The 12,251-nt window shown below is 37.7% G+C and overlaps 1 protein-coding gene across 15 annotated transcripts in view; it reads left to right on the top strand.

The window, feature by feature from the left end:
- The window catches only part of LOC124297891 (nuclear receptor coactivator 2), a 60,991-nt gene that overhangs the window by 34,745 nt on the left and 13,995 nt on the right, over window positions 1-12,251 (top strand). For all 15 annotated transcript variants that reach the window (XM_046749257.1, XM_046749259.1, XM_046749256.1 and 12 more), the window contains 6 exons: window positions 7,897-8,004; window positions 8,377-8,515; window positions 9,793-9,909; window positions 10,430-10,607; window positions 10,730-11,091; window positions 11,188-11,417. In XM_046749257.1, the coding sequence (XP_046605213.1) occupies window positions 7,897-8,004; window positions 8,377-8,515; window positions 9,793-9,909; window positions 10,430-10,607; window positions 10,730-11,091; window positions 11,188-11,417 (1,134 nt within the window). The remainder of the gene's footprint in view (window positions 1-7,896; window positions 8,005-8,376; window positions 8,516-9,792; window positions 9,910-10,429; window positions 10,608-10,729; window positions 11,092-11,187; window positions 11,418-12,251) is intronic.

Here is a 12,251-nt window from a genome sequence, read left to right on the forward strand (position 1 = left end):
ATGCATCGACGTGACAACAGCTGGGCTCCGCTCGATTTGCGAAATATATCCGATATTCAACCGATGAATCGTTCTTTTATTATGTCCAAGGTCAAGCCTTGAACGAGTCGCGGAGGTCGTAGCACTCGCAAGATTCTCCGATGATAAATATGTTTTCTTGTTTAGCCGACGAGAACCGCGGCGCGAATTGATCGTTTCTTCGTTTCTTCGTGCCTGCATTTTGTATCGAAAATCACTTTTTGTTTCATTCGATTCACTTGTTTCATTCTCAAATCGTTGTTGCAACTTGTACGATTTCTTTTTTGGACCCCCCCCCCCCCCCCAACCCGTTATTGCGCTTCCGTAATCGATTTTGGTTTTTTATCGGACAAGCAGGCTGGGAAAGCTTTTAGATTTGTGGAAAATTTTTGCGACATTTGTGGCGTCATAAGGGAAGAGAGAGAGAGAGAGAGAGATGGGGATGTTACGTCATCGTGGTAGCGCCGCTTACCGGGGACGCCTTTCGTCGTCATGGCGACGCAGCACCGGTCTACCTTGTATTTATTGGCAGCCTCGTTCTTCGTTATAAGGTTCAAAGGAAATATCAGGTTTTACTCGTGCACGCTGTGCGTGTGTGTTGGCATATTATGTAGGATCCGACTACCCACCTCTCTTCGTTTCGTAACGTTAATTCGCGAGTGTAACAAACGAAGTACCGACACAAGATCGCAGGCTGCGACACGCTTTCCGGATGATATCTAGTAATCTCTTCCTTTCTCTCTCCCCCCCTCTCTCTCTCTCTCTCTCTTTCTCACACAGTTCGTCCCTTTTTTTTCATATGCTTTATTTTTCTCTATCGGTTTTTTATTTCTCTTTGTCAAGTGGCGAAAAGTGTTCACCACGTGGAAGAACCGTACAGAACTGTATGCAGTTCTGCAAATCGTTATATTCGTTTTAGCATGTTTACCAGAAAGAAGAAACAACCTCGTCGTCGTTTTTATACGTGTAGTGGAATGGAAAAAAAAATAAAATGAAACACGTGCGGAAATGGTGTTTCTTACGGAGTGCTTATACTTCGTATCTTGTCGTTGAGTGTGCGTGTGTGCGTATGCATGCGTATACAATAATTGTTAAACATTCTTCGGGCAAGTTTTCTGGGAACAGCGCAAACCCGCTGGCTATACGAAACTTTGAATTTTTGCAATATGATTGTTGCAAATCTCCGACATGTGGTGGCTGGCTGGTTAGCATTGCTCGCACTTTACTCGATCCTCCTGAATCACGATGACGACGGGAGGTCACGGCTGCTGATTTCCAACTAACATTGAATTCTGTTTAGCGTTTTGCCTCGCTTGTGTAAGATACATTGGAAAAACGGCGATGCGTCGTGAATTATACTCGTCCGATACAAAGTGTGTCGTTTCCGTTCTCTCTTTCTTTCTTTCTTTCTTTCTTTCTTTCCGCTTACTTTGTTCCAAATTCTTCAATATCATCTAATCATCGCGTATTACATATATTCTTTGAAATTACCCCAAAATGTGTACACGCCGCTGAGAGATGGAGAAATGAAAGTAAAATACAGAAACAGGAGTAGCAACAGCAACGACAACAACTTTCCGCTATCATCGTGAATCTCGTTCGTTTGTCACACCGTGTAATATTTTGCACAGAGTTACGAAATTTCCCCTTGATTGTAATTGCGTCTCCCCGTTGCGTCGCCGGAAATTGAAATTTGATTACTCAAATTTACCGCAATTTTCATCTTGGCAATTCGTCGTCCCAAGATTTGCTTGTTTGTTTATTTCTTTCTTCGATGATCATATATGCATGTGTTACGTAGGCGGGAGAAATTACTCGCCAAGAACTTGTCTCCGGTTTTCTAAAATGTATGAAAAAATAAAATCTACCGCATCTTGTGATACGTCGCGTGTGTCGCACATACGCATTTGCGGCATCTGGGGCAGGCAAATAATTTTTATTGCTCCATTTCCGCGCCGGATTACCAACAACTCGCACGATCCGGATGCCTGCTGCGGTGACTATTGAGAGAAGATTCGCATTTTGCAATATGTACATCTAATAAAACGTTGAGTTCTATAAAAAAATCTCGCATCCCAGCTGTAGACAAGCCACCGCGCTCTTTGTTATACCGTCTTACTTTCCTTTGGCTGTTTTCGTTTTCGCGTATTTAATATATATATGCCTTTACCTTTTATTATTGCCTTACTTTGTATTATGTACTTTTAATTTTATTCATACGCTTGTACTTCACATTATGTAGCTTTATCTGTATCGTTCGTACAACGACGACGAGGACGGCACCTTATTCATACTGCCATGTGAAAAATTACTCATTGCGAATAATGATAAATAAGTGGCTACGTGTTAATTGAAGGATTCCGTGGCGCGAGACAGCTTGTTTAAATAAAATCTGAGCAGAATGTATAATAGTATAGAAAATTTTGGGCAGAATATTTTTTATCATCTTGCGAATTTCTCTCATTATTTTTATTCCGTCTTTGAAGTTAACAAATATCACTTAAATATCTTGCTACTAATAATTAATTATTTTTTCTTTGTGTATTCTCTTCTGTCGAACTCATTGTAATTATTCTCATTGTGAGTATTATTTACGCTATATGTAATGAAATATCGTGCTATAGTCTCGTTTTTTTTAATTCATTTCACATCCGAAGGTTGCTTCCAGAACACGTAGTACGTGTAGAAGGTATATTTTACGCGTTTTGTATAGAGACACGGCTGTTAGATAATCCATTGCCGATCGTCGTAATATGTGTAAGTACCTGCGTATAAGATTTACGATAATCATTAATGTTTTCCTCGTTTTGAGGCATCTTTTTTTTTTTTTTTTTTCATTCCGTTCGTTCCTTTTTTGCTCTCATACTCCCTCTAATTCCATCCGCCGCAATTCTTTTTTTCTTCACATAGTTAAACTTTATATAATACATGTAACACATATAAATATACCCGACGTCGTAATTATATTTCGAAACACTCTATAATTGGTTAATTACCACGATTTCCAACGTCGATTTCTTATTTTTTTTTTTTTTTTATACACAACGTACAATAATATCGTTGATTATTTATTTCGCGTATATACATGATATTATTTACGTAACACACCGGCTATGGTATAGATGGATAGGTATATAATACGTCTTATTGTAACAGGGTATACGTCGAAAAATGCGTCAACTATCGTACATTGGTTCGCATGTGAAGGGTACATAAATTTTTTCTTTCATCCTTTGTCATTTCTTTATCATTGCAAAAGTTGTACGTACAGTTGACTGTAGATAAGCTGCGCAATCAGACCGTGTCGAACTGATATCAACGCGAAGCACGGTCAGATTGTAGGTGTATAACGTACAATATTGAATATAGTGATGATAGGAGAGACAGAGAATGAGAGAGAGAGAGAGAGAGAGAGAGAGAGAGAGAGAGAAAGAAAGAGGGAATTTACTATAATACAATAATATGTAAATCGCATTACATTCAATAATATACCGTATTATAAAATGTGTACAGGCATGTTAAACATGTAATGAAATTATCATATGTACAACGTAACGAAGAAAAGAAAAATATCCTATATATATTCGTTTTTCAGCTGACGCGTATATTGGGCAGAGAATTTGTTTTATCGCAATACCGATATATATATTGCTTTTTTTATTTATTTTAAATCTTCTATTCCCAGTCCGCTTACGATTAGCCTGATAGATAATAATGATTTACCAAAGAATTTGGTCAGCATGTCACGTTCATTGCCACAACACACGGGGCCGGGCCACTTTCACTCGTCTCGTCGTCGTCGTCGCGTTCACCTTCGTAAATCCATGGCGTCAGCTCTACGATTGAAACTCATATGTAATACGTATGATGGGTGAAATCTGTTTGAAAATGGAGAACAAAAATATGGTCGTTTTTTTTTTTTTTTTCCCCAATTCTGACTTCGTATACTATCCTAGTTTTCTTACTTTCCTTGTACTCAGAATCAGCGCAGTTTGGTTCAGTTCTTCGCGCTGTTGCTGCTGATGCATATTTTTATTACGGATGTTTATAGTTATACGTATACGTATACATACGTTTTGCAATGTGCCAATTTTCGGAGAAGATGGATAGGATAAAAACAATTTTATGTGTACGGGTACAATAACATGTAGTACAGATACGAAATGACAGTAGATTATTTTTATTGTAAACATCGTTTGCAAACATTTTCTAACTCCTTGTATGATTATTTTGGAGAAAAGATATTGCTGCAAGGATTAGCATGAGTTTGAAAGTTGTTCGGACACTGTCGAAATCTATAAAATTACGTGGGTATATCGTACATGTACGTGCGTGTGTGTATATAAATATACCGTACGTATATGTAACGCACGATGTGTGCGGTACAAGAGTAAGAGGAGGTGTGGTAATCAATCCGCATTGCATGTGCGTTTCGGCTCTTGGACGTTATTGTTGTACGGTTCATGGATGGCACCTATCGATTGAGTAACGAACGAACAGTGACGCTGCCAGAAAGAAAACGGAAAGTATGTATGCTTCTGTGTGTGCGTGTCTTCCTCTCGGTGTCTCCGCGCAGGAGGTATCCGGATATCTTGTGTGTGCGTGCATAAATGCCTGCGTACATTATTATACGTACCTACTTGGTGCGAAACTGCCGTTATCTCTCGCGGGTGGTGATTCAGCCTCTGTATTGAAGAATTTATATTGCCGCATGCCGTAGCCTCGGACCAAATCCGCCCATTCCGTCATTCCTTGGCTGTTATAATTGTTGTGTTTTATTTTTATTTATTTGTTTATTTTTTTTTTTTTCTATCAAATTTCCTTCTTTATTTTTCTTCTTCTTCTTCTTCTTCTTCTTATTCTTCAATAAATATATTCGTCCGCGTAAACTCCCCTTCCTTTTTTTTTTCCTTCGTCTTTTTTTTTTGTTTGCCTCTCTTAATTCCTGCATATATACATATTATATCGTCACATATTATAATCGTATGGTAATCGTACCTACCCATATCAAAGAACTTGGCCCACTGCCCAACTACTGCGATTTAATTATAAAGACGTATGAAATTATAACCTGCTATGCTTCGACGTACACGTCGATAGGTGTGTATGTATATTCGTACGAATACCTAATATATAACTGATGCGTCTTAACTGTATAATGTACGTATATTCAACTTGCGTAAATTATCGGAATTATTATGTGTAATTATTATTATATATTGTATAAGGTAGAATGGACGTAAGATCGTCAGGGATTATCGTTCTTCGTTGAATTGTCGGTGGAAATAATTAATATCGAAACGAATTTTATTATTGAAGCATCCATCCTTGTTTCGCGGCGGTAGAATATCTCAGTTTCCGTGTTTTGTTCGAATGTATATTATATATGTATATATAATTAATATGTACATAGGTTGTGTTAGTGTCATTCAAACTTTCAAACGAGTCGTCCAATATAAATTTGTTGGAACGCGTACTTGATAAACTGACGTCATAACACTAATATCGACACTGTAACACTCACGTCCTTATACTCATTGCCATTTATTCAGAAATAGTAGTTTCATTGGCATACAAATAGATGAACAAACATGGACTGCAGATTTATTGTTTTTTATTTCTTATTCTACCTTGCGACTAAAACGGGGCGTACGTTCTTCCGTATAATTATGTCATGTCGCAGGGCTCGATCTATCTTTTACAATGCGAGAATCTGCCAGCGGCGTATCGATGCAGTTTATGCGAATGCGGTACCCGTATAGGTATAATACTATGGCTATCTATGTATGCATAATACACGGATGCTGGCGCAGCGGTACTCTGCGAAGATGCGCTTCAAGGAGGAGGAGAAAGGTCGGTGGAATGGCGAATATGTATGGGCGAAAGAGAGAGAGAGAGAGAGAGAGAGAGAGGTTGAGGAGCCACGGAGAAAGGGAATCGGTGCATTTGCGCACACATGCACACCCACACACCTATGTACCTATACGAATGTACATATATGTATATATCTGGGTGCGGGACGATGAGCCACCGTGTAGCGCGCATGTCCGCCTGGTTATGCGATCGCCATGGCCCACTGACCTATATTACAACCCCGAGGATCCCGCATGCTGCTTATACGACATTAACGAAAGAACGAAATAACCGACAACAAACTGACAAATATTTTCTACTTTTACTCCCGCCTATCGCTCTACGCTGGTAGGTTGATAAAGACGGCAGAATTTTTTGGCAAATTTTTATCAATGTCATTGTGCGTTAAGTAAATTTTATTCTTTTATCTTTTATCTTTCCTCTTTTTGGATCATGGTGCGAGATACTTAGTACGGACCTTCTTGCACACCGCACACCAAAACCAGCGACACTTGAAGCCTACGTTTCAGCAGCTGTGACAAATACTTTTAATTTTGGCAAAAAATAATTTCTTCCACTGATATGTAGCTCGTACACACCGCTTTCGTAATCGGTTTATAACTTTTGATACGCTGTATGGGTAATTCTTCCTTTTTGTACGTCGGTTAATCTCGGTTTTGGTTGTAGGTGTAACGGGTATAATAAGGTGCGAGCGGAAGGTCGAAACCTTTCGTCGTCTTGACACTTTTACATCGTCGTCGTGCACGGGTCCTTTTACGCAATACTCCTTTCCATTTCTTTCCCTGAACACGCCTCTCGCCTCGCCTAATTTCCAATAACGCGTGCTCACTTCAGCGGTGAACATTGCGTCAAATGGATATCATCTCGAAATCTTTGATTATATGACGCGAGTTGATGGGATACAGGAATACGTGATGGATGATTGTATAACGTACTTCGTGGCGATCGTTTGGCCGTTGGTGGAAGGAAAAAAAAAGCGAGAGATAGAGAGAATAAATTGAAATTTGAAGAAAACTGCAGCGAAGAAACAACTTCAGAAACGATTCAGCTCGACATACGTGTACATGTACCTATAGTACCTTTATACCCGTGTATTTGGATGCGGCTAATTTGAATTAATTCAATTCTCCGGCGCTGTACGAGCCGTATGTTGAGTTGAATACGGTGTCGGGGTCAGTTTCTTATTCCTGCATAGTGTACACATGTGTTATACGTGTGTTTATTTAACTGAAATACGTATTATATGTATGTATGTATCGTGTACGTCTAAGCGGGTATTATTATTACGACGTCATTACGCGCCGGCGGACTTTCACGGTACGAAATTGTTTTCCCGAGAGGAGGATGAGAGGAGTCATCGCCTGTAATTGTTTTACACCTATATACGTATGCATATGCATAAAACGGTTTTCTACATACGTATGTTTTTAATTTGCATCCATTTATTTATAACATACATCGCGAAGAACAATTGCTTCTTTCTCTCATTCTCGCAATTGCTTGACGATTAACATCGTGTTTTACCTGCAGGTCGTATATGGTATTAGAATTGCCAAAAAGTAGGCTCTATTTCGATACGTCGTCCAATGACGCATTGCAATAATTAGGTGAAATAATCTCTCGACGTTCTTGATACTTTTTTTTTCCACAGTTTTCACATTTACCGACTGCTATTTATGACTTGTATTATAACACAATATACCAAATTAAACACAATGAATCACGTTCAATTGTTCCTTCGTATTTAAAATTTTCACTTTACTACTACACTCGACAATGCCCATGCGCTTCAGCCAAAAATTAATTTTCGACAAAATCAATAGCCATTTGGAATTAGCTTTGTCATTTGCGCTTCATTGATATGCATAATTACAACGTATCGCGTAGCCAAGTTTGCTTCAATACAATTTATCCATTATCTGATGTAATGCACATTGCTCAATTTTATTTTGTCTACAACTGTCTTGTGATTATGTTTTTAAATTCATCCCGTTTCATTTTCAGGCCTGGCCCGTGTGATCTACAGGACCCGGGGTGGGTCAAAATGAGTGTAGTCAATGGTAATAACACCAAGAAAAGAAAGAAATCAGATGCCAAGCCCCAGTCTCAGCTGTAAGTATACTGCACATATCCATTGCACTGTATAAATTCACGTGTATAGACGTGTTTTTTTTTTTTTTTCTGCTTTATAAAAAAGTTCCGGATTTCATCTATGATACCTACGTCAACACTGTACGTTTGAGAATTAACTTTGATAATTGTTAACCGCCTATTTTGAGAGTGTAAAAAAGTATGTCAAGTAATAATTTCACTTCGTTTTGCTAGCGTGTCGAGAAATTAAGAAAAAGACTCGAGCTATCCGACTCGTTTCGATGTTTCTTTCCAATACCCGAACAATGTATTACAATTGGAAATTGCTTTTTATGTATGAATATTGGTATAACTAAAATTTCACGCGGCAATTACCGGCGTTTAATGTTGCAGTAACAAGTGCCTTAATGAAAAGAGACGGAGGACCCAGGAGAACCTCTACATCGACGAGCTTGCCGAGCTGATCTCCGCCCAGGACATGAGCTCTGGCAAGACCGATAAATGTCAAATTCTCCAGAGAACTGTCGATCAGGTAAATTACAAATACGGTAGTAGTTGACGGTGGAATATTGCCATATCATTCTATTCTACAGTTGCTTGCATATACGCAGGTTCCCGCCCCCTCTCCCTCTCTCTCCCTCCTCCTTCCGCCCCTTCCCTCTCCTTTAGGCTCTTTTTTCTTTAAATATATTTAAGACAGATCTCAATTTCGAACAAAGTGTAGACGGTTTTGCCAACGATTCCTTGCTCTCTCTGTGCGGATGTGGTTTTTTCTGCTAGTGTCTGTTTCGGTTAAAAAAAAACAAAAAAAAAAAAACTTATTTTCTATTACGATTTAATTGGTATAACACTCGGTGTTAGACGCAATTCTACTTCGCTATGAATTATATGCTGGGTTCACTTTGTCTTTTTTTTTATTTTCATCTTTTACGCATGCGGCACAGCAAATCAATTTTCGCGTACGAACGTTGTGTAGGATGTGAAAATTATTACACGCTGCAGATGAAAAACAAAAAGGAAAAAAATATCTCCTTGGAAGAAGATTTAATAACATCGAAAATAATGAAAAGAATGTTTAATTATATGAGAGTAAATTCTTTTGTCACAATTTTATCATTTTAAACTTTGTGCTATAATGTAACGAATCTCGAGTAATAATTTCTCTTGGAGTTGCTGCGGGGGCTGTAGTTGATGGGGGGAAAAATAAAAGAAAAAAAAAATGAAAAGGAAAAAAAAATAGTACGTATATATTTATTGCCGACAAGCTTAGCATTGTTTGAAATGATCTCATTATGCTGTAGTATTTACAACGGTATTTACAAATTTGCAAATGCCGATATAATTTTTGCCGCGATTCGCTCGTAGTGTGAAAAACATGATACCGGGTGTTGGACTCGTAGCTGGTTACATCGCATAACGTTTCGTCGGTCTCCGAGGAGTCACCGACTTTTCGAGGCCGCGCGCGTTTTAGATCATTGCGATACACACCGCGCGATCTATTGACGGTGAAAAATACAATTGCAAGGACATAGAATGGCGCGAGAGCAACGCCGAACGTCACTGTTTCTGCTACCGAAGTTACGTGTTTAATATTTTTTGCTCCCTTGTCGGTATTACAGAAAATCACCGCACTGTTTTCCTTACGCTTATACGTATACGGTATGAACGTATGTACGTACGTGTGCATTGTTAATATATCCGAATAAATATTTCGAACTTGCTTGTTTGTTCAATTATTAATTAATTATTTAATCCAGCATCATTATATTTATTATTATCACAGGTATCATTATACATTTTTTATTGCAGATCCGGCACATAAGGCAACAAGAAGGCTCTAATAGTCATGCTGTACAGCAAGGGGAAGTTTCCTCGTCAAATCCTAATATATTATCTAATGACCAAGTTGGCCCTATTTTACTTGAGGTATGATTGTCGCAGATTTTTTATTGTTATTATCACAATGATAATTTTATCTTTACGAGGATGGCTGTGTGTTCGCGGTTGAGTTATCAGTCTACCTGGTTTCAAATATTTTTTCGAAATATTCGATTTTCAAAAGAGTCGAAAATTATAAACTACGACAGTGAATTATTATTTTGCAATCTTAGGATTGACTGAAATCCAGCAAAACGTACTCATACTTTATAAATTTGAATCCTTCAAAGTTATGATAAAGCTGCAATGTATTGAGCTCTGAATGAGTTTTTATATTTCTTTGTGACGTTAATCTTACTAACTTCACTCTCACATTGAAAATACGAATTTTTATAAACACAGTATTTGTCCATCAGTAGAATGTGATGCAATTACTTGAAATTCTCAGGATAGTTTCTAATTGTAGACGAGTTCAAGCTAGTAACGCGAATTTTCATTTTTCTTCTTGATACCGTGTATACTACTTTTATTAATCGTCATTATCTTGTTTTTGTCATATTTTATTCAGGCATTAGATGGATTCTTATTCGTTGTGAACGCCGAGGGCAGAGTCGAGTACGTAACGGATAATATATCTCAATATATTTCTTATACAAAAGATGACGTGTTTGGAAAAGATATCTATAACATTATACATCACGGAGATCATAAAACGTTCATGGCAAGCTTGCTTCCGATGTCAATAGGTAACAAAATGAATTCAGTGTAATTAATAAATATTACCATTGTTGTTGTTGTTATTATTATTCATTTCATATCTCTGTTCTCAGTATACATATAAAAAAAGTTTCGTCTCTTTTTGAAACAGGGTTGACAAGCGAGCCTCAACCACAGACGAGAAATCGGACATTTAATTGCCGTTTTTTGGTGAAGCCTCCCGATGATAAAGAAGAGACTATGGAAGAGAAGCAACAGAGAATATCAAAGTACGAAACTATGCAAATCTGTTCAGCGCTTCTCCCAAACAACGCAGACCGCCTAGAAAGTGGAGACGTGTCCTCAGAATCTTTAGACGGGCCATGCATGATGTGCGTCGCCCGGCGAATACCCCACAGTGAAAAGCCGATAACTTCCATTAAACAATTCACTGTTAAACTTGACACTATTGGCAGGATTATATGGATAGACAACAGCGGCTTGTCTCCTGCATACTCCAAGTACATAGGCAAGGTATTAAAACAGAATTTTTTCATTTTTTCCTTAAGCTAGTAGATCTTTTTTACGCTAATTTATATTGGTTTTTATATACTCGTTACTTCAACATAGGACCTAATTGGCACTAAAATACAAGACTTGTGCCATCCACTGGATGTGAATAAGTTGAATGCTCATTTGGATAATACGCTTCACACCCATGAAGGCACGAGTACAATTTATCGGCTCCGTGTGAAAGCAGACAAGTTCCTTAACGTTCAAACAAAGTCAAGACTCTTTAAAGCAAATGTGATTAATGGTCACGAATCTGATTTCTTGATGGCAACACATTCTATTATTGGGTAAGTTGAAATGAAATAACTGTTATGATTACTTGTTTTGTCATAGTACTGTAGTAACTCTACTAACGAAATTTCTCATTTCTTTCGATTTTTCTTTGTCATCCAATTTAAGTAAAATTTCGGAATGGTCAATTTCCTTAGCAAATCGAAATGCGAAGAGTGTCGAAGTCAAATCTTAAAAATTATCAACAAATCAATTGAAATTCCCATCATTAATTAGTAGAGCTGTTTCTCTGCTGTTTCAATTTTATTCTTTTCTATTGTACCTCCTTTTGTAATGTTGAGTACCAGTAACAAACCATAGCTAAACTTGATTGATCTACTGCTACAGGTTACTTAAAGTTAGGAGCTTTGCATGCATTCAAAGAATCGCTCGGCATATTTTTTTTCATTTTGTATTTGATATTTTTGTTCCCTTCGTCGGTGTTGGAGATCTGGCCACTCTTGAAATACTTTCTCATATAGTTCAAAAATTAGTACGTCTGCATTCCTGATCTTTACCTTGCGTCTAATTTAATTCTGTCATTCCGTCCAAATTCACACAATTCACCAATTAAGAAGAGGAAGCGCAAAAAATTAGAAGTACACGTATTTACATGTAATAACTAGTAGAATAACCATCTTAGGTGAAATTCATAATATTCTTATTCAGGTGTTATTTAATTGAACCATAATTGAATAATTAAGATATTCATAGGGCTTTTTTCAAAATTTTTATTGCACCCTCACAATTAAGTTCTGCGTAAGATGAAGTAAAAAAAAGAAATTGACGCTCGTAATCATTGATCCCAAGTATCAATTGTTACGGATGAAATTCAGCGAGCGAAAAATTCG

The sequence above is a fragment of the Neodiprion virginianus genome, chromosome 2 (assembly GCF_021901495.1).
Source record: "Neodiprion virginianus isolate iyNeoVirg1 chromosome 2, iyNeoVirg1.1, whole genome shotgun sequence".
NCBI lineage: Eukaryota > Metazoa > Arthropoda > Insecta > Hymenoptera > Diprionidae > Neodiprion > Neodiprion virginianus.